Source organism: Panicum virgatum, chromosome 7K, assembly GCF_016808335.1.
Source record: "Panicum virgatum strain AP13 chromosome 7K, P.virgatum_v5, whole genome shotgun sequence".
Classification (NCBI taxonomy): Eukaryota; Viridiplantae; Streptophyta; class Magnoliopsida; order Poales; family Poaceae; genus Panicum; species Panicum virgatum.
Window position 1 is genome coordinate 31072167 of NC_053142.1, and position 27565 is coordinate 31099731.

Here is a 27565-nt window from a genome sequence, read left to right on the forward strand (position 1 = left end):
ATACGAGTTGCAACGTAAGCTAAAAAACAATCTAAATTGAATACATTTAGTTGGGGAGTAAGCTAAAAAATAATCTAAATTGGATGCAGCTTGCATACATATATATGGGGAAGAGGGTGGAAAAAAGGTAAGGTAGTGCTGTACATGTGTGTAAAAATTATGATCCGTTCTGTTAGGATCTTGAACCAGGTAAATCTTGCGTCCAGCAGACTAGCTCTCTGATAATATTGACAGATCTGTTGGTCTTAAACATGGCTCGAAGAGTCATAAAATCCAGGGGTTAGAGAAGAATACGATTGTTGGCTGTTTTCTTCCACGGTGAAAGATTCACATATCTTCTGGAGAGAACCTACCATTACCATATCAAACCTCATCCTAATTAGGACTGGTGATTTTTGGTACGCTAGTGTCCGTTTTGAGATAAGAAAGCCGACTTTGTGATCTCCTGCAATTTGCCACCTTCTAGCGAAACAATTCTGTCGGCCATTAGCACCATTTCCTGTCGATGAGCAATGATGAGAACCTGCATTCAGTCACAACAAGAAAGCCATTTAGCAAAATATTTATAATGAAATGCATGATGAGATAAAACATAAACAAAAACAACTTACAGTTACTGTATGGTTTGTCATTAAATTCCTCAGTGCTTCTTTCAGCAGCAGCTCAGACCTGATATCCAAAGCAGAAGTTGCTTCATCCATTATCAGTATGGAAGAGTTCTGATAGACTGCCCTGGCAATAGATAACCTGTGGGTAAAAAACTGTCTTAGTACAAAAGAAGCTACTAGATAGTGTGTATTCATAATGTTAACTTGTTTAGCTTGTGATACAAGGTACTTTCTCTGAGAAGAGAGTATCTTACCTTTGCTTCTGCCCACCGCTCAAACTAGAACCTCTTTGTCCAACATTTGAACTATATCCTTCTGGTAGCATCTTAATAAACTCCTCAGCATTCGCAATCTTAGCAGCATACTCAACCCTGGCCATATTAATATCTCCCAGAGGGTCTCTATAAGCAATATTTTCAGCAATTGTCCCAGAAAATAGCATCTATGCAATAAACAAGAAATGAATAGTGCAGGCACATGACAGTGCACAATATACATAGTTCATTCGTGCAAAACTAATGACACTTAGAATTTAGAATCGTATTTTGTGTTGACTAGTTAGCACTACTCAACTAATTTTCATTGAAGTGCATAGGAAAGGTTAACAGAGTATGATACCAAACAGCATGAATGTAATGCTGCATATCAGCAATCACCAAATGGGAATTCCATCCTTGAACACACAATTTATGATCAAGACCATACTTAGTATAATGGACTTCCAAGGTAAGGTGATGTGTTTGTAATTGGACTGTTTCTTTCTCTTAATACAAAGATACGCAGCTCTCCTGTGTGTTTGAGGAAAAAAAAGTATAATGGACTTATCCATCTGACACGTGACACCAAATATAACTTCTCTTTCTGCACAAGAAGCACAAGCTCTGCTATTGACATGATAAGATGCTAGCCATGATAATACTGTTTGGCACATATAAAACAATTAAAATGTAAAAAATATGATGCTTATTCTAGTAGCCACGTGTGTGTACATGTAGCAAATGATCTGATCTGGGACGATAACAGCAGTTGAATAGACAACAGTAGAAGGGGACATCATGCATGCACCAGATAAGTACTTACAGCATCCTGTGAAACAAAAGCAATGTGTGTTCTCAAGCATTGCAATTGAATGTCCTGAAGATCATGATTGTCCAGAAGCATATATCCTAAAAGGAAAGAAAAAAAATCCATATTATAAGAACAATATGCAGTTTAAGTAACCAAGAAAAGGAAATGCGAGATCTTGGGCTCAAGGTAAAAGGTGGAGACATATACACAGTAATTTACTGGTGTTTAGTCCAATACCACTTTGTGGATGATAAAGACGGAGGAGTAATTTGGCAAGGGTAGTTTTTCCTCCACCAGAAGGTCCAACAAAAGCAATACTTTCTCCTGGTCTGATATGAAGATTCACACCATCTACTACTGGAGGCATGCCACCAACATATCTAAATGTGACATCATGGAACTTAATGTCCCCGTTAACACGTTGTAAATGAGTTGCACTGGGCTTATCATTCACCTATGAAGACAAAGCTTGAAGTGACTTATGACAGACAGAACCAACAACTATGTATTGCATTTTCTTGGTTAACTGTGGATCAAAATTCAAAAAGTAAGCACATTTAGCACAAAATTATATTTTTCTCAGAAAATGAAATGTTGAATTAATTTTAATAAAATCCCAGTAATTTTCTGTGTCCTTCTAGCAGTTTCTCCACTGCCAAAGGATATGTAAAGCCATTCTTTCATCTTACCCAAACGAAAATAGTGAAATATGACGTGCATATTTTTTTTTGAAAATAGACTAGTATACTTATGACTTGCTCAAGATCATTCTTATAATTTAACCAAAATGATAAAATCAAGCTGGTATGAAAGAACAGATAGTGATAAGTGAGTACCTCAGGGTTGAACCTCATAAGATCAAATATCCGTTCTAACGCTGGTTCTCCTTGCTTATATTCATTGTATGCCTTGCCCAAATCCTATGAGTTCGAACAAATTGCAATCAGAACCAATCAAGATAATTCTTACATAAAAAAGATGGTGAGTGACCACGTGAAAGAAAATAATAGAAATAAAGGTCAATATCATATTAGATTTTCTACATATTTCTAAAAAGTTTTCTTGGCTCAAGAACAGTTTCTTCATTCTCCAATACTAGAACCCTTTGATGATTCCTCCTCAGGAGAGGAAGTTTATGAGGGAAAGATGCTGAATGACCCCAACGGGAAGGTAAAAGAAAATATGAAAGTATTTAGGACACTAAATTCCATGAATGTTGCCAATGAGTGTCCAAAGAGTGCACTTCAAGTTTATTAATCCATTTCTACAAGTAAGGAAAATATCTTTATTGACATAAATAGTAGATGTGTATCCATTTTGTTTTGAAATAGCAAAGTCTTAACTCGTCATAGAAAGGAAAAAAAGGGTGAGGAACCATAATACAGAGTAGGAGAGTAATTGACATAAATGCTGAACTAACCTGAATAGGCTCCACAACAAGAGCAAGTGCTGTCAGGAAAGACAGAAAACCTTCAGCATGAAAGGACATGCCTGAAACAACTATCGACCCAGCACAGAGCAGAAGCAGGCCTCCGATGTATGTTGCCCGAACAGCCTGAGGTATGAGAGCCTTCATTTTCTTCTTATCCAAATTATTTTTTAGATCGTCACGAGCTAACTTTTGGAATCTCAACATCTCCTTGAGTTCCCCATTGTTTGCCTTCACAGTGAGCATTGACGGAACTACCTAGAAAGAAGATCCGTAGAGTCAATAGAAGTCCCTGCATAGATGTGGATTTTCTTTTTTGGTATGTGAGCAAACAAGTGCTACTAAACCAGACATCGTTGAGATAGGCTGTGAGCATGGCGAGGCTAAGATGCGCTTCCTTGGACATTTGACGAAGTCTTTTACCAAGACTTGCTATGACGACGCACATGCATGGAATTACCTGTTCACACAATGAACGGAGAAAATTAGACTGTAAGGATAGAAGTGATTGTGAACAACAATACGAACTGTGTGCTTAGCTACCGTTGCTGCAAGCAATGAGAGCATCGGATCGATTGTCACCATCTGAATACCCATCGTTATCAACTGCAAACTTGTCGGCACAATTGTCTGTCAAAATTATTAGTTAGAATCCATGCATGTGTAGTGTATCAATCATTCGTTGATACAACCGGCGTTAGCCTGCCTGTTACCATCATAGTAGCCAAAATGCAGTGTTATTTTGATATGTTCTTGCACCCATGATTTTGGAACATCATCGAAAGATAGATATAGAATGTACCAATCGAATTTTGTGAAAAAAAAACAGCAGATTACTGGTGGGGGGTCTCCGGAAAACACAAATCAGGAAAGTTTGAATTTATGATCCATAAGGCCACATATAATCAGAAAATATACTGACTCCTAAATAGCCATTTCCTCGAACAGCTAACCTACATTCTATGGAACTGACGCAACCCACTGCCTACCCATATAAGCAGGAATTTCCACGAACGATTGTAAGTCCCTAAACACTGAAGTGAGTAAATCGGCAACAAAATCAGGGAAGAATGTAGGGCCTCAGAGACCTCACATTGAGCACAGAGAACACAGCATCCGCGACGTCGTCCACCTCGTCGGCGATCCGGTGCGCGACGTCGCCCGCGGCCACCCCTCCTCTGCCCTCGAAGAAGGCGAGGTCGCGCTCCAGGAGCCGCTCGAAGGCGCGCTCCCGCAGCCGCCCCGCCGCCCGCAGCGCCGCCTCCCAGAGCAGCGCCTGCTGCGCGTACGCCGCGGCGGCGCGCGCGGACGCGAGCGCTGCGAGGGCGAGCCCGCCCCTGGCCGCCACGTCAGCCGCGGCGCCAGCGCCCGCGCCCGCGCCCGCGGCGGCGAGCGCGCGCGGCAGGCGCCCCGCGGCGGGCACCGCGCGGGAGAGGCAGTACACGGCGGCGGCGGCGCACGCCCAGCCCTTCACGATGGTCTCCCACTCGGCGGAGATGTAGGGGAAGACCTCGGCGAGAGGGCACGACGGAGGCGGCGAGGAGTCAGTAACGGCGGTGGCGTGGAGACGGAAGGCGCTCGCCGCCGCCGGTGCCGGGATCAGAGCCAGCGTCCGCGCGTGGGCCACGCCACCGCGTCTCCGCGGCCGCGGGAGGTGCGGGTTTAATGTTAGGGTTTGAGAGACGAGGACCGGGAGAGGCGGAGCCATGGCCACGGCGTGTGCTCCCGGTCGCGGCGCTGCGTGGGGCGCGCTTCGGATTCGGAGCGTGGCATGCGATGCGAAGGTGCGGGAAGGTGGAAGGAGGAGGTGACGCCGGCAGCACCGGGAAACAAACGGAAGTGCTATTTATCTGCCGGGTTTCCAGCAAACAACCTCCAAAACAACAAAAAGATAGATACTGTAAAAACGAAATTCATTATACCAATTCAACAAAAGATTAAAAGACTAAACATGATCTAATTATAAATCTAACTAATTACACGGATGGACGAAATCTACTAAGTCTAATTAATCCGTCATTATACCAATTCGAGTGTAGGTTTTATGAGAGTTTTATGCACATTAAATAGGGTGACATGTCATTATTTTAGATGATGTGACACTAATTTAATGAGGAGAGAGATGAAATGAGTTTCATCTAGATGAAACTATGTATGCATAGTTACCAACACTTGATGAGTCTTATAATTAAATAGAATGAGAGCCTATAAAATAACGAATATGAAACAAATGCATTGTGGGGGTGAGTTTCATTTATAGTTTCATTTGCATTTTGGTGATGTGCCATTCTTGGAAACAACAAAATGAAACCAGTGATTAGTCTTATAAGTTGTTTACTATAGCACGACATTGTCTAATTATTGTTCAATTAGACTTAAACGATTCGTCTCGCAATTACACCAGGGGGTTATATAATAAGTTTTGTCAGTTATCTATATTTAATACTTTTAATTATCTAATTAGTAGTTAAACATTCGAAGTTACCGCAGCGTTGAAATTTTTTTGAAATCTAAACAAGGGCTGAGATGTCCAAAATGGGAAGCAATTACCTCCTTTTGCAAATTTCCAGCAAGATACAAGCTGTCCATGCTCGCTTTGCAAATTAAAAAGGGACTCACGTAGCTTTGAGGTTTTTGATGCTCGAGAGTTAGGGCATGTTTGGGATGGCTTCACCTGGAGGTGCTACAGTGACTGCCACTGTTTCTCAGTGTAGTGACAAAAAAGGGTTCCGGCTCCATACTACATTCAACTAGGCAGGGGAAGACCAGCCGGAGCTGTGGTTTGCTGGCTCCTCCGGCTCCTCGCTACAGTGCGCTACAGTGCTGGAGCCGGAGCCGGAGGGAGCCCTCCCAAACATGACCGACTGACTCCAACAATGAGAGGCAAAGCTATTTTTGCATCTCCATTTACTGTGCATGACGAAATCCGTCTCCAACGGATGAGGCAAACAAGCAGGCATTTTCCATCGCGAGGAGAGAGATAAGGTAAAAATGGATTCCCTCTCTCCTGGTAGGCAAATCCGTGCGGCGGACCTCGCAGCAGCGCAGAGGAGCTGCAGCGGCATGTGGCTGGGCGGAGGCGGAGCCAAGCGGCGGAGGACAGAGGAGGAGGCACCACGAGGAGGCCAAAGTCGGAGGAGGAGGTGGCCGGCGGCGCCGGAGCTCGAGCGGGCGGGCCTCGCCCTCTCCCCGCGAGCTCGCCGGATCCGGGGCAGAGCGGTAGGGCGTGGCCCGGCAACGCGCGGGTCGGCGCGCAGCGGGACGAAGCCGCAGCACGCGGAGGCCGGGCTGTGGTGGGGCGAAGCGGTGGCGGCGGCGGCGGCGGCGGCGGAGCGGCAGCAGCGCGGCAACGCGCGGGCCTTTGTCTCCTTCGCCAGCGAGCCGCGGGACGCGCGGCCCCTCACCTGCTCCTCATCCGCCGCAGGGCATGGGGCTGTGGCATGGGGGCGGCGGCAGCTCCGGGCTCCTCTTCGGGCGGCACGGGGTCGGCGGCAGCTCCAGCGGCGGCAATAGGAATGCAATATCTGTTGGAGACATCACCAAATGCCTTACCTCTTCTACGCTGTTCACGCGAGGCATCCATCTTTTGCCTCTCAAAATTGATTAGTCTTGTTGGAGTCAGTCTTAGACCATGCATTTTTGCCGGTCCATCTTCAATCATCACAACTCAATAACAATACTGCGAGCTATATTACATAAAACCAGACAACATGTAATTTTCATTGAAAAGTTAGGTTTTATATGCCTGACTATGGCTACTGACAAGTCTACACCTTTGCAAATTTCCTTGTTCTGATCAAAAACATTTTCACTTTTTAATAAGCAGCACCATGCCATTTGAGAATCTTTATAATAAGGACAAGGAATGTCAAACAATTAAAGTGGGAAGTTTATCATCCAATTATAACTCTTGCTTTTTTGCTTAGATGCTCCAATTATATTATAACTAAAAGTGGACAGGAGAAGGCTGTGTTAACTTCATTAATTCACATTGTGTTATCTGGCATTTCATCGAATGAGCCAAAAAAATGTCAAACAAATTTATTTCAAGTAAAATAATATCACTGGCTTCCTTTTACAGTTTGGAAGTATAAATATATATCTTCTCAACATGACCATATCACATAATGATCTTTCTCAACTAGATGATGGAGTCCTCCATGAACTCAACCCCACATGCATGCACTTGATTGGACGCAGGTGATGCTCGGAGGAGACGACAGTGTGCTCAAGTCCTTTTGAGAATTCGGGGAAGCTTGACAGGGTAGCGGTGGATGCAGCCGGCCCACGGCCCGTTGTCGGGGCCCGCCGCCGGCTTGATGCACTCCCACACGACGCTGCTGCAGTCTATCCCGGGGCTGAAGGAGATCATGCACACCCTGTCACCCTCGCTCATCCGGCCCTTGGCCTCGATGTAGGCGAGCTCGTACAGCAACGAGCTGCTCGCCATGTTCCCGAACCGGTTCAGCGTCATGCGCGACGCCTCCATGTCGCCGTCGGAGAGGCCGAGCCCCCGCTGCACCTCGTCGAGCACCCTGCGACCGCCCGGGTGGATGCAGAAGTGCTGGAACACCTTGTGGAAGGCCGGGCGGTATCACCTCTCCTCCGCCCGCCCGCCGCCCAGGAATAGCCTGTGCCCGAGGAAGGAGAAGGCGGCCCGGAGGAGCTCGGGCGCGGGCAGGACGGCCGGGGGCCAAGGCGGTGATGTTCCTCCTGAGCGCGCTCGCGGCGACGGCCGGCAGGTCCCTGGAGAGGTTGATGCCCGTGACCCCCTCGTCGTCCTCCTCCTGTCAAGGTTTTTTTTTCTCGGCGATAAAATTCCGATAAAACCGAAAATCACGTTTTTCGGTGGGGTCCGGTTATTCTTTCTACCGCTCAAAATTTTCGTTGGTTTTGAAATTGGCCCAGCCCAAAAACCAGTCCACCCCGCCGGTGACCTTCGGAGTTCCAATTCCAACCCTAGCGCCATCCATTCAATTCCCAATCTCAGTCTCTGGCGGCGGCAACACTCTGCGGTTTGTGGCTCTGCGCTCCGCTCGTTCCCTGCTCGCCGGCGCCGTAGCTGCGCCGCCGCCGTAGCTGCGCCGCCGCCGCCTCACCTCCCAGTCGGCACCGCACGCCGAGCCTCCGCCTCCTTCCTGCCGGGCCGAGTCGTGCTCGCCTGTCTCCTGCGCCGGGCCCGACGCCGCAACACACGACGCACCCGGCCGCCGCTCTACGTGACTGCGCCCGGCCGCGGCTTCTCCCTGCGCGACTGCGGCACTGCGCCCGGCCACACTGCACCCCGCCTCTCCCGCGCCGCACAACGGCCCGGACGCCGCGACGCACGAGCCCCGGCCGGCCGCTCGAGTTCCCTCGCCGGCCTCGCCTAGCTCCAGCCTCCAGGAGCTCTGGTCCCTCGCCCTCACCGGCCTCCAGGAGAAATCGAGCTCCTGGGCCACTGCCGGCACTGCGCCACCTGGGCATTTGGCGCTGGAGGGAGGCGCCGCCGCTGCTGGGACCCGATTCCCCGACGCCGCACCGGAGCTGCGCCTTCCCCGACGCCTTGACCAGGCTACCAGAGAAGGTGAGCCTCTTAAATTTCAGCAGTGCTTGCCGATTGTAGCAAGGTAAGCTGAGCCTTTTCAATTTCAGCATCTCGGAGTGGTGATGGCAATGGATGGGGGAAGGGAAGATGATGCGCCTGCGTGTCCCACGCGAGGTCCTGATGATGCTGTTGAGCAAGATGCGGTGCAACGCCGCTCTAGAGGTAAAGGCATCGCTGGTGCATCCTCCAGTGGTGCCGTCGGCGCATCATACAGTGGTGCCATTCCTAGGGGAACAACGGACAGTAACGGTGGAGTGGAGGTGACTGCAAAAGATAGTAAATCGGCAAACTAGTTGCTTATTAGACTGTCATTGTGAAATGTTGGTTATTTATCTTGTTTTGAAGTGCTGATTTGAGTAGCTCCCTTAGTAGTATTGTGAGATTTAGATTTTAGAGTTTAGATTGGCAAGTGTGCAGCATAAATTTAATTGGCAAGTGTTGATCTGTACTATTGAACAATTCTTGATCTGTACTATTGAACAAGTTCAATCCGTGATATACAATGATATACAATGATTTAATTGGCAAGTGTGCTGCATAAATTAAAGTTGAGTTGATTTAATTGGCAAGTGTGCTGCATAAATTAAAGTTGAGTTTGTATGTGTTCCTGCAGGGAGAGTGGTGAAGTTAAATGGACCAATTGAGGTCACATGGAGCCATGACGAATCTTACCCCAAACCTAATGGGGCTGGATTTCTATGCTACTATTGTTTTAAAACAAAAAAGGGTGGTGGTGTATCTCGTCTAAGGGAGCATCTTGGTGGAATAACTGGGAATGTAGTGGAGTGTAAAAATGTGCCAACGCATATTAAGAATATAATGGCAGATGAATTTGCATCAGGAAGAATAAGAAGGAAGAGAAGTACTAATCTTCGTCTCTATGTTGAAAAGGAGGTGGCAACAGAAAGGGTATCTGGTAGGACAAGCATCCCTCTTGATGAAGAAGCACAAATTGAGATGGCAATGAGAGAGTCTCTAAGGGATTCTAATTCCGCCATGCAGCAAGATAATTCTTCATCTTTTGGCAAGTCTGTTTGTAACAAGGCTGGTGCAAGTTATTCAGCTAATCATCAAACTACGATTGATAGATACTATAAAGGTCCTGAAAGTTCTTCCAATGCTCCTTTTGATGTCGATTTGGCTCGCAGTAAGGCCCAAGCACAACCTCGGGTGGATGTTATGCTAGAGGGGGTTGCCAAAGAGCAGCTTGGGAAAGCTTGGTCAAAATGGTTTCATGCTAATGATATTCCCGGAAGAAAAGCGGACTGCCCATACTTCCGCTCAGCAATTAAGTTAACCCAACAATTTGGTGAAGGAGTGCCAATTCCACGTGGGAAAGAAATAGATGGTCCCTTGCTGGATATGAATTATGCTGACATGGAGGCTCACATGGCTGCCTTCAAGGATGATTGGAAAGATTATGGGGTTATTGTCATGTGTGATTCATGGACAGGTGAATACTTGTACCTTTGTAGGCCTATATTTTGTTGTACTGTCCATATTGAAATAATTAATCTTGTGCACTTAGCGTTGTGTTTTTTCTGCTGCATCTACAGATCCTACCATGATGTCCATCATTAACTTCACGATATATTGCAATGGACGCATGTTCAAAATTCAGAATATCTTCTTGACATGATTGGTACAGTGGTTGGTGACGAGATTGGAGCCAAATATGTTGTTCAAGTTGTCACAGATAATGGTTCTAATTATAAGAAAGCATGTCAAGACTTGGTTACCATGTATCCACATAATACTTGGCAACCATGTGCTGCCCATACCATCAACTTGATGCTAAAGGACATAGGGCACTTTCCTGATGTTGAGGAAGTAGTGGATAGTGCAAAGCGAATGATAGTGGATAATGATTGTTTGACCAGCAAAAAATGGTGGAGTCAAATGGAAGTGGTGTTAAAAGCTGTCTCCCCAATCTTTTCTGTACTTCGTTTAGCTGATCAGCAATAGAAGTTCTATTCTATATCTGCATTCATTCCAAAAATGATGGAATCTATGGCAGAAATACGTGGCAATTTAAGTGATAATACCATCCAAAAAAAATCTACAGAATAGGGTGTTGGAAAAAGTCCAAGGAAGACTTGATTATCTTGTCAATGATACACTTATGCTTGCAGGTGAGGGCTTAATTGATAAATTGTTCAATTCATATTGTTGTTTCATGCATCACTAATTATTAAGATTGCTGATTTTATTTTATTTTTTGTTAGCTGCCGCACTTGATCCTAAAGCACTATACACTTCCAAGCTTGCAAGGAAACCAAAGTCCAGACATGCTATCACATTGGCCATCAAGAAGCTTGCAGGCTCATCTTCAAAGGCTTCTGCTGCAATCGATCAATTTACTTTCTTCTCAAAACAGGGAGGGTTATTTGGAGGAGCGGAGGCTCGAAAATCGGCTCTTAATGGCCGGTGTAGTGCAGGTAATTGCATGTTTAATTTTTTTAATGTGCATTATTTTGTTGCTTTCTTATTTCATTTACCATCATTTTCCTAGCTGATTGGTGGGATCAATATGGTGGAGACTGTAGTGAACTACAAGAGGTTGCAAGGCGTATTGTCTCACAATGCATGTCCTCTAGTGGGTGTGAGCGAAATTAGAGCACATTTGCCTTGGTGCACACCAAATTGAGGAACCAGTTAAGTTACGATAAGCTTCACAAGTTGGTTTTTATACATTATAATTTGAAGTTGTGTATCCAACATTTCGTAACTGACATGCAAAACCTTCAAGAAATGCAAACCAACAAGGAGCATGAAAGAGATTCTGATCCTTGTAGCATCCTAATAGATGTGACTATGTATGATGAAAGGAACTCGATCATGGATTGGTTGTGCACCTCTAGGAGTGAGTTCGCGCCGACTCTAGATGAACGTGATGACCAGAGGCCCGAATCCCCTAATCCTAGCAGACTTGTTATAGATGAGTTAGGGATGAGTGATGAAGAGGTGGCTGCATTTAAAAAGAAGATTGGTGGGAAACAGGGTAAGAAAAGGAAGGAAGAATTTGAAGATATTTTCTCTGATTATGAATCAGAATCGGATCAGCAAGGTAGCCCTGTTTATGCTGAGTCAGGGGAGAGTAGTTCTGATGACAGTGAAGGCAATGGTAAGTTTAATTTTCGATGGGATTCTACATATTATATACTGTAGCTTTGCTGAAATATTAATCTTTTTAAAGGTGATGGTGATGCTGTTCATGCTTCCGGTGATGCAAATGAATTTGGAGAGGGAGGCTCGACAACTCAGGAAGGAGGTAATGTTCCTTGTACTAGTACTTGAACAACTTGCTATGGAAAATCTTGGTCCACTATTGATCAACTTGCAATGGAAAATTTTGGTCCACTATTGATTAATTTGTATTCTCTTATCAACTGGTAAGGATAAGGGAATCCCTCTCCGTCCGAGCTCGAAAAGGATGAAGAAATGTTCTGTCAAGACCTTGTACTGAAGCCTGAAAGTCAGATTCGAGGGTCAATGCAAAATGAATTGCTATTTGCCTGGGTTTGAGCTTGTCTTTTCGTGTGCTTCTAATATTTAGGACCATGGACTATTCTATGTAGTAATTGTTGGTACTTGGAATTGGAACTATGGATGGAGACTGTAATATTTGGGATTGAGCATCTTCGTGTGCAATATTTGAAACTCCATGTTGAACAAACTATCTGTTGCTTCGTGATAGCCATATTTCTCATTTCTATGCATTGTTATATCTTTTTTTCGCTTTTAGATTGTTTGAAAATAATCTATGTTATTTTCCGTACAAAATGAGGTATTTTTTTGAAATTTCGTCCGAAAATAAAACGTTGAATCCGAGAATTTTCCGATAAATCTGATAAACGTGTTTATCGGTGACCTCCGGTTTTTTTTTTGTTACCGGTAAAGAAAACCTTGCCTCCTGTTAGGAATAAACCACGTCATGTCCGTGCATGGCGTGTGTCAGATCGAGTCCCGTGGAGAGCAACGGCTCGGCGAGGAACTCGCGTTCGTGCACATGGAGATCAGCTTAGTGGTTGCGTGCGTGGTGTGCTATCATGGCTATAAAGCCGGATGTAACCCGTGTGTTCAGGTTGTTCGAGTCCTTTGAGTTTAGTAAACAGCCAAGATACAGGCCGCCGAGCGGCCGCGGAGTTCGTCGCCAAACCTGAGTGTCTTCTGCTCATTATCTTTCTCCTTGCGTCCGTACGCGAGCGTGAGTGATCCTAGGGCTAGTTCCAACACCTCCTGGAACGCGCACCGGTAGTCCCTGTCCCGCGCGGCGGTCAGCGTGCGCGCACGACGGGGCCGAGCCGGAAGCGGGGGCGCTCCGCCGAGTTGGACATGATCATGGCGGCGGCGCCCATCCGGAAGAGCACGTTGGGCACGAGCGTCTCGCGCTTGGTGCCGGCGTAGAACATGGACGACAGGATCTCGGTGGCCACGATCAGGACGCGCGCCCCGGGCGGCGCCACCTGCAGGAGGCTCCTGGCGAGGCCGACGCAGATGAGAGCCCCGCTGCACCCCATCCCCGACAGGTTGACGCTCCGCACGTCGGCGCGGAGCCTGTACCTGTTCACGACGGCGTCGGCGAACGCCGGCGTCAGCGTGGTGAAGCTGCAGGCGACGACGAGCGCGTCGATGTCGTCGGGGTTCAGGGCGGTCCTGGCGAGCGCTTTGTCGACGGCGGAGAAGATGACCAGCTCGGCCTCCTCGCGGGATGCCGCGATGCCGCGCTCGGGGGGCATGTAGCGGAAGGAGTCCGGCACGCTGGTCTCCTCGCCGATCTCGGACCGCTCGTACAGCCGAACCATGAAGTCGGCGCTCTCACTGTCGATGAGGGAGGCGGTCATGTGGTGCGCGTGCTCCAAAGCCATCGCGAAGGTGATCCTGTGCTGTGGTTCGCCCAGGAAGCAGCCGTAGTCCACGAGGTACACGTCCCGTGGTCTGCGTGCCCGCCATAACATGACCACGCCGTCCCCCAGCAGGATCACTGCCATTAGGACGTGAACTGGAGTAGGCAAAAGCAAGCCGACGAGCTCGCCGTAGCTGACTGTCAATGCTCGCTGAAGCATAGCGACAGCAGCTACCACCGCCATGGCGAGCTGGTCTGGGTTGGTAGCTATATGCATGGGTGCGATGGAAGTGGAACGAGGACTATTTAAAGGGAAAGCCAAATGGTAAGCGGGCTCGTTTGGTTCTGTCACGTCAAAGAATATCTTATTATTTATAAGTATTAAATAAAGTTTAATTTTAAAAAAAATTATACAAATGGATGTTATACCCTCGTTAGATTTATCTCGTGAATTATTACATCCATGCAAAAGCAAGCTGGCGAGCTCACAGCAGCTATAGGTGGCCAACCGGGCCGCACGGCACGGGCACGACCCGAGCACGGCTGGCACAGGCACGGGGAGGCACGGCACGCCGGGGCACGGTGGCGCCGCCGTGCCGTGCCGCGTAGTGCCGCCGTGCCGATATCCCGGCCCGGGCACGGCCCTACGAGGGCGCCGGGCCGTGCCCCTGGGCACGACAGCATGGCAGGCCCGAGCGGCGGCGGCCGGGGTGGACCATGACGGGGAAGACCGGCGAAGCCGCACAGGCGACGGGTGGGGGCGGCGGCGACGAGGTGGGCGAGGACGAGCTGCGGCTAGCCGGCGACACGACGCGGCAGAGGCAGGGGACGCCGCCACCGAGGTCGCACGCCGGCTGCGCCCCGGCCCTCGTGGCGGCCGCCGCGGCCAAGGCGAGGAGGCCGAGCAGAGTAGCAGCGCGAAGGCGAGGCTACGGAGGGGACGACGGCGGCGTCCAGGGACGAGGTCCGAGCTCGCGGACGGAGGCGAGATCCGAGCACGCCGGAGGCGAGGTCCGAGCTCGCGGACGGGAGGAATGGAGCGGCGCTGCAGATCCGGCCGGAGGGGGGAGCGGCGCTGCGGCTGCAGCCGGAGGGGGAGCGGCGCGGCGGCGGCTGGGGGGGGGGGGAAGAGGAGCGACGCGAGCGGCGAGTCGCTTGTCGGCCGTCGCGAGAAGGATGGGAGGGGGAGCGACGCAGGAGTTCACGGGCCGGGATTGCGGCCCAGGCACGGCCCGACGCCTGGCACGGGCACGGCACGGGCCCGCGAGGCCACGGGCCGGGCCGTGTTTGGGCCGTGCTTTCTCAGGCCGTGCCCGTGCTGGCCCAACGGGCTCGGCCCAGTTGGCCACCTATAACAGCAGCTACCACTGCCATGGCGAGCTGGTCTGGGGGTGGTCTGCATGCACACAGCACACCACGGTATTCTATCTATGCATGGGTGTGGTGGACGTGGGACGAGGACTATTTAACACTCGGTTCTACTGGTTGTGGCTGCTTACTGATTTGCCTATGGTTATATGGGAAGGCTAGCTGAAAAAAGAACGAACTCTAACAACCAATTGCACAAATTATAATATCGAAATATAAAGTTAGCTGAATCTGTCTAGAGGGCATATCTTATTTGTACAAATCAATTTCAATCCACACGATTTGAATCATAACATCGATTTTACCTTGATTCTTCTACGCTCCAAACGTCTCCAAGCGTGCCTCCTCCTCCCCAATTGCTGCCGCTACCGCCTGCTGCCTCCTCCCCTGTCTCCTCGGCGCACGCCCGCACGCGCTGGCCGGCCTCGCCGTGCTCGAGCGCGCCAGCCTAGCCCTGCGCCCACACGTGCGTGGCCTCGTGCCGTACCCGCACGCTCTCGCGCTTGCCCCTGCTAGCCTCCTCCGCCTCTGCCTACTAGGGTTCAGGGCATGGGATTGGAAAAGAGAGGTGGTGGAATGAGAAAGGAGAGAGATGAGGATAGAGCTAAGGGTACTATCAAGGTTTATTCCTATTGCCTTGAGTTTTCTCCGATTTATTTTATTGTTTTAGTGAGTATGCACCTAACAGTGTTAAGTAGGGGTAAACAGAGCTTTTGTTTTAACAAAGCTAGAGTAAAATTGCATAACTCAAAAAATGAGAATAAAATCACCCTTTGATACCAAAACAGGGGCAAAAACGCTAAATTTCCTAATTAAATTGAAGGGACACACGGTTTGGTTGGGAGTGGGCGAAACGATACAGCATCATCTATCACTCCCTCCCCATTCTCACATGCTCTCTGAAGAGTGATGACTGATGAGGATCCGAAACGTGTATCTCCTTGGCCATTTTCAGATTTTTTTAATGAAGACATAAAAGAACTGTCGGACATTATTGGGGTCCACAAGTCATAAAGAATTATGCCAACTACCCGCAAGAAAAAAAGAATTATGCACCATTAGTGATTGATATGATCTAAGTAAAATAGCAAAAATAAAAGTGTGGGCTCAATCGTAGGCTCGAGTACGTAGCGCTCAATCTTGAACCTGCCCGTCCCCGATCTCTAGCACAATCTTGCAAAGCATGCCTCCGAAACTTCAAGGTACTGGAAATATTTTTATATTTTTAGTCTAATATCTATATCTAACAATGCTTATGTATAATTTATACATTTATATATGCCAACATTTTCATAAAATCGACTCAATAAAAGAACATTTTGAATAAGTCGTTCAACATTTTATACAGAAGCATTGAAATAGTAAATTTACAATCTTAAGAATATATATTTGGAATGCTGAAACAGTATATTCCCGATATTCAAATAGAAAATAATTATATTGTACACATATTTGATCTCATTATTTTTATTTCATTCTAAACAATATGACAGTTCAAACAGGATAAAAACACATTAATGGCTTGAAATTTAAAATAATAATTGTGCATAATGTTATAGAATTGGAACATTGGAAGGTCTATCAACCCAAATCTCACGGAAGATAAAATTCCAGAACATATAGTTATGGGTGCCCATGCGTTGAGATGTGGAGTGGTATGGTCCGGCCTACACTGAAAATTCCTAAATGTGTGTCGAATCAATCATATGGATTCATCATGTGCTTCATCAAGTAATTAATGTTGAAAACATAAAACCAGATCACAATTTTAGATATCTGATCTGGAGAAGATTGGAGAGCAAATCAAGCTGGGAGCAAAGGCTGGATCTAGGTTTAAATAATCTCAGATAGGCTGGATCCGCTGGTTCAGATTGGAGTTTTCATAGTTTGCATACGAAGATGATTTCCGTAGCATACGTTGCCTTGTTAGAATTTATGGGCGTGGCCCATTTTATTCATTTGCAATAAAAGAATTGAATGCGCACCAATAAATGTTAGAGAATCATGTGCTCAATTTTGTATGGGTATCTGAGAAAGATCTTAACCGACTTAAATCGTAGACCTTGTATACAGTGACGGATCTACAGGGTATGCTATTTGGGCCACGGCATACCCGTAAATCTGGCCTAGTCTAGACAACCCTTGTGTAATAAAAGATCAAAACTTTCCGTCTGATAGACATCCAGTCCAGGACTCTAGGTCCGTGCGTACTGACGCTCACCCGAGCTTCCGACGAAAAAATCCGAGCCCCGATGTGAGTATCACGTTCCTTCTTATGCGGTTCCTCTAGTCACCGCCTCGGCCCTCCGATGACAGCCAGACTAGGAGCCTTCAAGCTACCTAAATCACCAGTGAAACATGAACATGAGGACACATCTGTTGGTCTACAGGCTTCCGCTCAAAACTCACAAGCATCGCTGCCCTGCCCGTGATGAATTGTCCAAAATAATCACAATACTCAGATCTGCTTAATTGCTTGATGTGAAAGAGTCTTTAGCTGACATGGTTAGATGACCCCGGTAGCATTTCTCTTATCCTAGATTTGACTGAGCAAATTTAGACCGAAGTTAAAATATCTCTCTCGCTGGCCAGATAAGTCAGGGTTTGGAAAATTTCTCGACTGAGAAGCCGAAGTCGCTTCCTCTTAAAGAAAAGGGCTGTCATAGCCCCTCTGGTCGAGTTTTTCTCAATTGCTTGATCGCATCACTGGTTCCCGTGCTCTACTGTGAGCGTCCCTCTCTTTTTTTTTATTGTGCGATTTTAAGATATCAAGAGATCTTTTAAATAATATTATAAAGCTTTTAGCTATTTTTTTGCTTGTTTACCAAATTACTATGCAAAATTTAAAATTGTTTATAAAAGTGTTTACTAGATCAAATCAAATTATGTATCGGAGTAATAGTTTTGGCATATCCTGAGTTCAAATTCTAGATTCGCCACTTCTTGTGTACACTGTTTGTGAAGTCGGTAAAAGGGGACAGGCGAGCCACGCGAGCGCGCGCTCAATGGTACGGTGTGGTGTGGTGCGACATGATGTCTATTCCAGCTTGTAATGGCGCAAATATTTCACTCACTACAGTCATTCAAATGCAAATATATGTTTAATTTTGGACACAGAATGCGTCTGAAATTGCTTAATTTTCTGACAGGTTCAATTCGACTGGCCGCCCACGGGAAGAACACCGTACCGGCATCGTCTCGTCCTGCAGTGGCGGCGTTCCGGCGTTGGCCTTTGTGTGCTGCCGCCTTCCTTGATCAGCGTGACTGTGTGAGATTTTGAATGTTGGGGCGAGGGACGTGTCACAGAGAAAGTGTAGATTAATTGTACAGAGAGATAGCCTGAAGTGTGTCATGCAACACGACGGTCGACGCAACAGTACAAAGTGCCGAACACGTTGGACAACACAAGAACGACGTGGCGGCAGATCATCTGCTGGTCAGCTGATCAAGAGCAGCTCATCTTATCCTTCCCCTGCCGCTCCTGCGCCGCCGCGCGGCCGCCGGCCTCCGGGTGGATGAGGAGCTTGAACCTGCCGTCCTCCTTGCACGGCTGCAGCAGCTCCTGCGACGGCAGGCGCATCTCCCGCAGCACGAGGCGGCCGCCCTCGCGGTGCGCCCGGAGGCTGAGCTACGGCCGCCCGCCCGCTCCTCGTCCGCCTCAGCATCATCACGTCGTGCTGCCGGTGGCCGTCGTCGCAGCCGGCGTCGTCGTCGTCGTCGTCGAGGTGCTGCTGCCTCCTGGACGGCGGCGGCGGGGCCGCCTGGCGCGCGCAGCAGGGGCCGGCGGCCGCTCCGGCGACGGCGGCGTCGTCCGCCATATGGAGGTGGCGGGGCCGGCGTCGTCGTCGGAGCCGAGTGGTCAGGCGAGGATGCCGCCGGGGAGCATGGGAATGGCAGGGGCAGGGCGGGCGAGGGAGAGGCTCGGCCAGGGATAAGTAGCGGCTCAGGTGGCGCGGGCGGGGGCGCCATGGGGGGATCATGGCGCTGGCGGACGGACTGGCGGGCGTCGCGCGCGGAGGTTACGTGGTGGGTGCATGCGCGGCTGGCGGCTGCGGTGCGGCCGTGCGGAGCGGGCGGAGCGCAGTCAGTCCCATTGCCTCGTGAGATGTTGTCGTGTTGGCGGCGACCGGTGAGGCAGGAGCCGGGGAGCGGGGTCGTCTCTCGGCTCTTGCTGCCTTGCTGGGTATGCATGCATTGCATGCGCCCTTCGTTCTTTCTCGCGGCTGATCTAGCTACTACTGTTGACCCGGATAAACTTAAGGTGGATGCTAAATTTCAGCACATATTAGCACTCGTACATTTGCTAAAGTTTTGGAGTTTTGACGTTCTTGCCCCCTATTTTTGAAGTTAAATAAAGGTGATTTTATCTTTTATGTTTGGTGGTGGCGCTAATCAACGATCGATGGCTCTGTTCTTCAACTGTGTTGTGCCTTTTCCTTGATTTTGTTTGTGAGTACTGATTCTCTCTCTTTTCTTTAGGGTACCCTTCTGATCATTCAGCAATCTAATGATTATAAGGTGCTTTACACCAAAACCATCACCAGCTAGTCCGGCTTCTGTGGTTTTAATGAAATTCAGCTAGCCCTCGGTGATTTTTCTAAAAAAGTCGCACATTGTTTCATGTTGCTGCCAAAATTTTGAAGAAATTTATTTCGCTCATGTTTGAAAATTATAAAAGTTTAGTTTGAATTTGCTTGATACAATTCTTTTTAGACCTATCAAAATGTTGTCCAGTTCTTCTTTTCAAAATATAAGGGTAAAATCACAAAGTTAACATAATAGTAGAGGCAAATCCTCATGGACAAACTAGTCTTTGGCAGCAATTTTAACACCGTTAACTGGTCTTCACAGAACAGGGGTAAACGGTCATTCATTTTCAAAATGCAGGGGCAAATTCATACAGTCTCAAAAATAAGGGTAAACCGGTAAAACCACTATTTTACTTCAAAACAGGGGCATGATTAGCATGCTAGACGACAATCATTCTGGCATGACATCTGAAATACAAAAAAGGATTTCCAGGCGCCGAATGGTTCGTCTAACATTTTCAGGCGCTGTTCATGAGTGGCTTCTTCATCTGCCACGCAGTAAGCAGAGACACCTTTACGTCCGCCTTCCCGTAGTTGAACACGTAGAGGTGGGCATTCTTGTCGATGGCGAGCGACGGGTAGACCCTCGAGAGGATGCAGGTCTTGCCCCCGGCTCCAAAGCTCTCAACAACCGACCGGTCGATCTGCACAGAAAATTAATGTGAGAACAACGGATAAGGAATGAAAAGAGTTGTCAAGCTTGCGAATGAATCTTATTTCTTTTCAGTCGAATTGCAAGCTTACCAAGCTTCTCAGAGATATCTTGCCCTCTGAAAGGTCTGTATCTACAAAACCTGCAAATGTCGGCTTGTACAAGTCTGGGTTGAGAGATGACCTGTCCAAGATAAAGAGCGAGACAAAAAAAAAATGTCAGTGCAGTTCCAGTTCCGTATGTGATGGCTACGTGTAGCCAAGGCACCTGCTGCATCTCTCTCACTCACTTTGTCGGGTCGGTGCACATGAGCACGACGGGCTTGTCGCCGGCGGCGGCCCTGAACACCCTGAAGAACACCGCGGTCCTCTCCTCGAGGTTGGCGGAGGCGAGCACCCACAGCCCGAACGGCCCCACGCCGCCCTCCACGTCCGCGCCCCGGGCTCCGCACAGCCTCTCCGCGTCGCCGGCGAGCGCCGGGTCCAGCGGCTCCGCCCCCGCCAGGCTCGACACCTCGAAGCTCACCTCCACGTCGGCCTGCGCCGTCTGTGTCCCCGTCACCTCGACGTGTTCCCCTGGCTTGATCACCGTGTCCCTGAGCGTGACCGGCTGGTGCCGGAGAGCCTCCACCTCCTCGATTGGCCACTGGATCACCTGCTTCCCGCTGGAGTCGAGCCAAACCGTCCTCGGGATCGCCTGGATTCCGGCCCACCCCTTGGCGACGTCGTCGGCGCGGGTGTCGGACTCGTTGGCCCAGCCCCAGAGGATGCGCCGCCGCTTCGCCGGGTCGTAGAACGTCTTGGACGCGTAGAAGTTGCCGTAGTCGTAGCGCAGGTGGCGCTCGTCGCCGGCGGGGTCGTCCGGCACGTACCGCTCGGCCTTCTCGTCGTACGCGCCGACGGTGTAGTAGTCGTAGCGGCGCAGGTCGAGGCTGTTCTTGAGCACGTACTTCACCCGCGGGCCGCGCCCGGCGGGCGCGGAGGCGGCGGCGTCGAGCCCCGCGGCGCGGCCCGGCGCGGCCGGGTAGAAGTCCGGGCACTCCCACATCCCTGTGGCCGCCGAGTGCAGCGGCCGCCGCACCCGCCTCCACCGCCGGAAGTCGCGGCTCCGGTACACGAACGCCGCGCCCCGCGCGCCGCCCTCAGCCGCGCTGCCGATGAGCAGCCGCCACTGGCCGTCGGAGGCGAGCCACGCGGTGGTCGGGTCCCGGAACTGCGTCGCGTTGATGCCGCCCTCGGGCACGATGACGGGGTTGTGCGACGGCTTGACCCACTCCCGGAGCAGCGGGTCCGACCGGTTCCGCGGGTAGGCCACGTTCTGGACCTGGTGGTTGACGTCGGGGCGGCTGATGCCCGTGTACATGATCACCGGCGTGCCGTCGGGGAGCGTGGTGGCGGAGCCCGACCAGCAGCCGTACTGGTCGCCCGGGATGCTGGGCTCGATCGCCGTCTCGATGGCCTCCCAGTTGATGAGGTCGCGCGACACCGAGTGCGCCCACACGATGTTGCCCCACACGGCACCCTTGGGGTTGTACTGGTAGAAGAAGTGGTACCAGCCCTCGTAGTACATGGGCGCTGCGCAGTTTTTCATCATCAAATCGAAATTTGCATTGTATTAATTAGAACATGAATCGAGATGGAACTAATAAATTGAGAGGAAACTAAAATTCGTTCAGCTGGCAACAGGAGGGAGAGAGCAGAATCACTCCATTTGCATGTTATTAAATGTGTTGTGATCCTCATAAATGAAGTTGCCAGGTTACTATGCATGACATACAAAATCCAGCAGATGCATAAGACAGGAAAAATAAAGGTTGGAAAATGAAAACACGTACCGTTGGGATCTGAATTAGTTGCAAAGTTACACCGCCGATGCAATTTAGCAGCCCACCGGAAAAGATTATTACAAGATGGAGTTAAACGCTGGCAACAAGCATTATGTAAGCATTAAAAATGGTATAGCTGGGAGCTACGATGATGCGCAAGAGAAAGAGGAGTTCTGAAACTTGTTCAGTTACGACGTTCGTGTTGGTTGGTTGCTGCCAGCAGACTACAGTTGGCCGGGCAAAATTCAGAACTTGCAAGTTCTACCTCGACCAAGACAGCCAGTCAGTAGGTTTGCATTACCGGAAAAGATTACAAGAGGGGACCACGCTGGCAACAAGTACACTAAGCAGTAAAAATGGAATAGTTTTCTGTTCACTGTGACCTCTCTGAGGTACAAGAGAAAGAGTTCTGAAACTTGTTCAGTTCGTGTTGGCTGCTGCCAGATCGACGACAGTCAGTAAGTTCAGGAGGTTTACATTACCGTTTATCCAGTTCTTGGGGGGCTGGAAGTGGTACCCGGTCCTCAGCAGGGGGTCGACGATGGACGGGGGCACGTTCGCCGCCACCACCGCCGTCTCGACGTCCCTGTAGACGACATGGGACGCTCCGGCGAGCTGCAACAGCAGCAACCACGCGCAAGCAACCCCTATTACTACAAGAGCTCCCATTGCCCTAGCTCACGTATAGTGCTAGCTTACAAGAACAGGCGGAGAAGGATTGCGAGGAGCGGAGGACAGAGGGGGGGGGGGTGCTACTTATACTGGTTCAGCCGCAGGCCGGAGCGTTGTGCCTGCGCAGGCCATGTGCTATGCCTTTTCCACGTGGAGATATATGACTAGAAATACCAGAGATCTGTGGGCTGTTGACTCTACCAGCAGCACATCAAGTTGGATATGATTTCTTGGGTCAACTCTCCCAAGAAATCCGTTTCGATATGTGTATTGATTATTGAATCATTGATATAATAGGAGGAGAAAAGACATGGAGTATGTGCCTTGACTCTTAGCAGTCTCCTCTGGGAATAAGAATCCCCAGGTACACTTAATTAAAGTTGTTAATTAACTAAGAGCATGTTTGGATCTCATAGAGATTATAGAAATCAGTTAAAATTCCAATAAGATCTAAACACTCCAGATTCTTGTGTGGATTATAAGAATCAGAACGTCAGGATTACAAGAATCCCACTATCCTTCTAAACCTTACTACTACTTGAAGATTATTTGGAGAGAGAGAGAGAGAGAGAGAGAGAGAGAGAGAGAGAGAGAGAGAGAGAGAGAGAGAGAGAGAGAGAGAGAGAGAGAGAGAGAGAGAGAGAGAGAGAACATTTTTTTATGGGTGGATTCAGACTATAATCCAGATAGATATCCAACAACTCACATTATTATTTATAATCCATTTCCACTATTTAGATTCTCATAATCTCTATGAGGTCCAAAAAAGCCGTAAGCTGCTGCTGTGTGCACCTTAGTGAACCAAAACTTGAAAAAGGAAAAAAAATCAGGAAATTAAATGGCCATGCATCTAGGGAAGAAAAAGAAATCAAGCAATTATTTGCTAGGACTTCTCCCAAAGCAGCTTCACTAGTGAAGCCAAAGTGAAAAAAAAAATGGACTCACCCAGCTTCTAGTTTATTTTTACATCAACTTACAAAATGAGACTTTGTTTAGATGCATAAAGTTTTGGATGTAAAGTACTGTAGCACTTTCATTTGTATTTGTTAATTATTGCCCCGCCATGGGTTAACTAGGCTCAAAAGATTCGTCTCGCAAATTATAGATAAACTATGTAATTAGTTATTTTGTTTAGGTACATTTAATACTTCATGCATGCGTTGAAAGATTCGATGTGATGAGAAATATTGTAAAATTTTGGAATTTTGAAGGAAACTAAACAAGGCCTCTTACAGTACCTCGACTTGTGCAAAACAGATGAAGCCAAGGCCAGTACAAGCCCTCTTAAATGAGGCCTAAATGTGCATGCATTTTGGAAGGGAAAAGATCCGGCAACTAAATGCACATGTAATTTAAACAACTGGTCCAAATGGTACTAGTGCATTAATTCTTTGTGCAATATATTTTGGATGATATGACATCTATTTTAGATTTTTTTGGGGGGGTTGGGGGGGGGGTGCTACCTATCTATCTATCTTCTTAGAAACGAAGTTATAAAATGCAATATCTTTCATTCTTTAGCCTCAAGAAAATATCTACTCCATCTGATTATAAATTGTATAGAAAATATTATTCATGATCAGTCGATTAGAGCTATCAAAAAAATAATTATCAATATATCAAACAAAACAACTAGAGTAAGCAATGCAGATTAAGACTGCAAACTAGTAGAGGAATCTCTAGAAATTAATTTAATTACCCAATAATAAATGGTATTTAATTAGAAATTAATGATAAAAACAAAAGAATTATGACAACAAGAAGAGGAGGTGTCGACTGCTTGTAGAGAAGAACTTCACTAAATAAATAGGTTGATGTATGTTCTTTGGATGTGAACGAGATAGAAAAGGAAAACAAGGATAAGGATAGGCTTGCCAAATTATTGTATTGGGCCTTGACACAGTATACAAGGAATTCCTGAACCTGAATGGGCTGGGTCATCCGAGGTCTAAGCGGCAGACATTTGGCCCATCCAAAATCTACTTTGCACAGCAGCACAGGCGCATCCCCGTCCATGTAGAGCGTTCATTTTTTTGTGTGTGTGTGTTTCCTGTGTAGTAACGCTATTAGTATTTGCATCCATATAGGAACCCCGCTATTATAAACTTGTCCTATCGGATCTTGTGAAATCATGATCATTCAAGAGTTAAGCACCTTTCATTTTTTTAATTTATAATTTTTTTTAGATTACACGGTATAACTCAGACACTCACAACGCACGTACACTCACACTTCTATGAACACACGTACGCAAATCCTACCCCTATGAGCATTTTCGAAGACCGAGCCCGCAAATTCTTGAGATTGATGAAGTCATCACTCACCACAGACGTCTCGCCGTCGACGTTTTTAATTTATATTAATATTGTACCAAAATTCAAATCAAAATTTACTTGATGCCTCTTAACTGCAAGACTGGAAAAAGGTTCGTCAGAAAATGTACAATGACAGAAGTGTAACTTCAGGACGGGACGTTCCTATAGTGCGCGCGTGAATGAAGCATCTCTCCTCACTTCCCTTTGGTCGGCGGCGATCGTGTTGTGCAGTTGTGCAAAAGGGAAAGCTGTTGAGTCGATTCGGGTGGGAATATGAGATGGATGGAGAGAACGTGCCTAGCAAAGTGCGAGGGGTAGCTGGAGCTCGGAAACCGACCGGAGCTGAGAGCACACTTCGATCCAAGGGCAATGACAACGAACAACAGGTCACACTCGGTTTGGTTCGGAAGTTCCCTGTCGTTCGTTGACAGTGCCTTTTTTCCAATTCGAGAATACAAATAGCAGCTCTTTAGTTTAGTTTAGCTGCCTAACTATTTCAGAGCTAGCTAGACCCAGCAGGTTCATGTACGTAGCTAGCTGGAGCGCTTCATCGGGCGTCCGGCACAGCGCAATTGATTCTGAAGGTTACCAAATCGATCGAAAAGAAAACGAGACAGGATACTGAATATAACCACCTTGCATGTCCCATACCCAATGGACGCGACTAGGAGACCCTGTCATCCTTTCGTTATTTTCAACGGTGCACAGGTGCTTAAACCATTCTACTTAACCCATAAAATAAGGTACTAAGTATCTAGATGAATACTCCCCCGTTTCAAATTATTAGTTGTTTGACTTTTTTTATTCCAAGTTTAACGACTTGTCTTATTCAAAAATTGTGCAAAATATTACAAGTTCTTCAACAATGATATAAATTTGACTATGTTTGCATAAGTTTTTTGAATAAGACGAGTGGTCAAACTTGAGGTTAAAAAAGTCAATTTGGAATAGAGGGAGTACATTCAGTATTTTCCTCTGATTGCCATGTAGCTAAATTATATGACAAACTGTACAAATTACTTAACTAGTACTCCATCAGTTCAAAATTATAAGTTGTTTTGATTTTTTTAACACATAGCTCTTGTCATGCACCTAGATGGCTAGATATATGCTATGTCTATATACATTGTAAAAGTGTGTATCTAGAAAAGCTAAAACAACGACCTATAATTTGAAATTTGGGACATGAGTACTAAATTTCAGCTTGGGTAGTTGCGTACGTGCCATTTGTTGAGCAATATTATTGCTAAGCCATAATAGTACTCCCTCCATCCAACTATCCAAGGCCCATTTGTTCATGACTCAAAGATCAAGGAAGAGTTAACTTGAAGAAAAAAATGCAATTACTTCATCCTCGTTTAATGCTTACAGTTTAGCCTCTTAATTATGACATTTGGCCACTAGGACCCACTGCTCATGCATGGGTGGACGTGCGATAGGTTAAAAAAATCATGGTACCACAATGGATTCGGGGACGGTTACTCCGCGACGGTCCACAAAGCGTCACGCGCCGTGACTTCAAGAAAAACTGGAATAGGCCTTGCATACTTAGATTTTTCAGATTTCCTAATGGGCCTTGAATAGTTGGATGGAGGGAGTATTACTTTAGTGCCCTTTGGTGCCAAGACGCATGTTCATGCTTCTGGGTCTCTCGAGTGACTCTATACAAAAGTGCCGCAATCCTGAACGACTATATACATCTTTCATCTAAAACATTATTAACTTAGGTCTCTTAAGGTATACTTCCTCCGTTCCAAAATTTAGGTCGTTTTGACTTTTCTAAATTCATAGTATTTGCTATGCACCTAGATATAACAAAATATATGAATCTAGAAAAGTCAAAACGACCTACATTTTAGAATGGAGTGATAGATCCTAATTAAATCACTCATTTGGTGAAGTTCTATTGTCTATATTTATTTTTCTAGATACTGATAACCAGTGTAGGTTGGACAGGTTAACGGACTAATATTATTAACATAAATGGCCATGGGGAAGAGCAGAATTGTTGTTTGGAGCACAAGTGCATGCTGTGCTCAGCAGTTTGTGCTATCCACTGTGTTCTCGACTCAAAAGGCCTCTTGTGGGGAAAAGTGGCCTGAAGATCGATGCCAGTCAGCCCATGCCTCGTCGGCGCCACGTGTCCCACGTTTGCCGGAGCTGTTAAACTGTCAGAATCAACTGCTAAAATTACCCTACCATCGGAAGTCAAGAGGAGCAAAAAAAGCAAACACTACCAATTGAAAATGCTTCTGCTTGCAGGTGATTTTAGCATTTTCCAACCCCCCCCCCTCCCCCCTACTCCCCAAGCAGCAAATAGATGGTGGTGCACTAACATTTCCACCACAAAGATCACGCCGGAAAAAATTGTTTTCCTAGGGTCTGAATGTTACTGGATAAAATACTCATGCGTCTCAGAAACATAACCCCAGGTTTCTAGCATTTTCCAGGCGAAGATAGTAGTATTGTATACTTAAAACAAAACTAGAGCAAGCAATATATATGCTACAAAATGAAAATCAAGTCCCTGTTTCAAAAAGCCTAGTGGTTAGAGCATCCGAACAGCACCCAACAGGCTCGGGTTCCAATCCTAGTCGGAGTGAATT

General features: G+C 47.5%; 2 protein-coding genes, 1 long non-coding RNA gene and 1 pseudogene across 3 annotated transcripts; 1 reads left to right on the forward strand and 3 right to left on the reverse strand.

Moving 5' to 3' along the window:
• Positions 1 to 7: 7 nt before the first annotated feature.
• On the reverse strand, positions 8 to 4983 carry LOC120640919 (ABC transporter B family member 29, chloroplastic-like). Its single transcript, XM_039916853.1, has 10 exons — positions 4199 to 4983; positions 3649 to 3735; positions 3458 to 3565; positions 3097 to 3363; positions 2513 to 2596; positions 1914 to 2130; positions 1689 to 1774; positions 863 to 1050; positions 612 to 747; positions 8 to 523 (listed from the first exon to the last, which is right to left on the reverse strand). The coding sequence occupies exons 1-10, from the start codon at positions 4811 to 4813 to the stop codon at positions 404 to 406; spliced, it is 1908 nt and encodes a 635-aa protein (XP_039772787.1). The 5' UTR covers positions 4814 to 4983; the 3' UTR covers positions 8 to 403.
• A 2300-nt stretch (positions 4984 to 7283) lies between these two features.
• LOC120640920 lies at positions 7284 to 13857 on the reverse strand (annotated as a pseudogene).
• On the forward strand, positions 8513 to 9143 carry LOC120640921. The gene is made up of 2 exons (XR_005662055.1): positions 8513 to 8671; positions 8740 to 9143. It is a non-coding gene; the product is annotated as an uncharacterized LOC120640921 (long non-coding RNA).
• A 5937-nt stretch (positions 13858 to 19794) lies between the features above and the next one.
• LOC120640923 (beta-fructofuranosidase, insoluble isoenzyme 2-like) lies at positions 19795 to 22661 on the reverse strand. The gene is made up of 5 exons (XM_039916856.1): positions 22455 to 22661; positions 21982 to 21990; positions 20437 to 21721; positions 20240 to 20330; positions 19795 to 20139 (listed from the first exon to the last, which is right to left on the reverse strand). Exons 1-5 carry the CDS (start codon positions 22639 to 22641, stop codon positions 19954 to 19956), a joined length of 1758 nt encoding a protein of 585 aa, XP_039772790.1. The 5' UTR covers positions 22642 to 22661; the 3' UTR covers positions 19795 to 19953.
• Between the last annotated feature and the right edge of the window lie 4904 nt (positions 22662 to 27565).

Bases quoted from the DNA above. Each gene is read 5' to 3' on its own strand.
- LOC120640919 (XM_039916853.1), bottom strand. From the start codon at position 4,813: ATGGCTCCGCCTCTCCCGGTCCTCGTCTCTCAAACCCTAACATTAAAC. The intron at 2,131-2,512 runs GTACTCACTTAT...TTGTCTTCATAG, and splicing joins TTATGAGGTTCAACCCTGAG to GTGAATGATAAGCCCAGTGC. The intron at 524-611 runs GTAAGTTGTTTT...GACTGAATGCAG, and splicing joins TGACAAACCATACAGTAACT to GTTCTCATCATTGCTCATCG.
- LOC120640923 (XM_039916856.1), bottom strand. From the start codon at position 22,641: ATGGGAGCTCTTGTAGTAATAGGGGTTGCTTGCGCGTGGTTGCTGCTG. The intron at 20,331-20,436 runs GTGAGTGAGAGA...TATCTTGGACAG, and splicing joins ATGTGCACCGACCCGACAAA to GTCATCTCTCAACCCAGACT. The intron at 20,140-20,239 runs GTAAGCTTGCAA...TTTTCTGTGCAG, and splicing joins AGATATCTCTGAGAAGCTTG to ATCGACCGGTCGGTTGTTGA.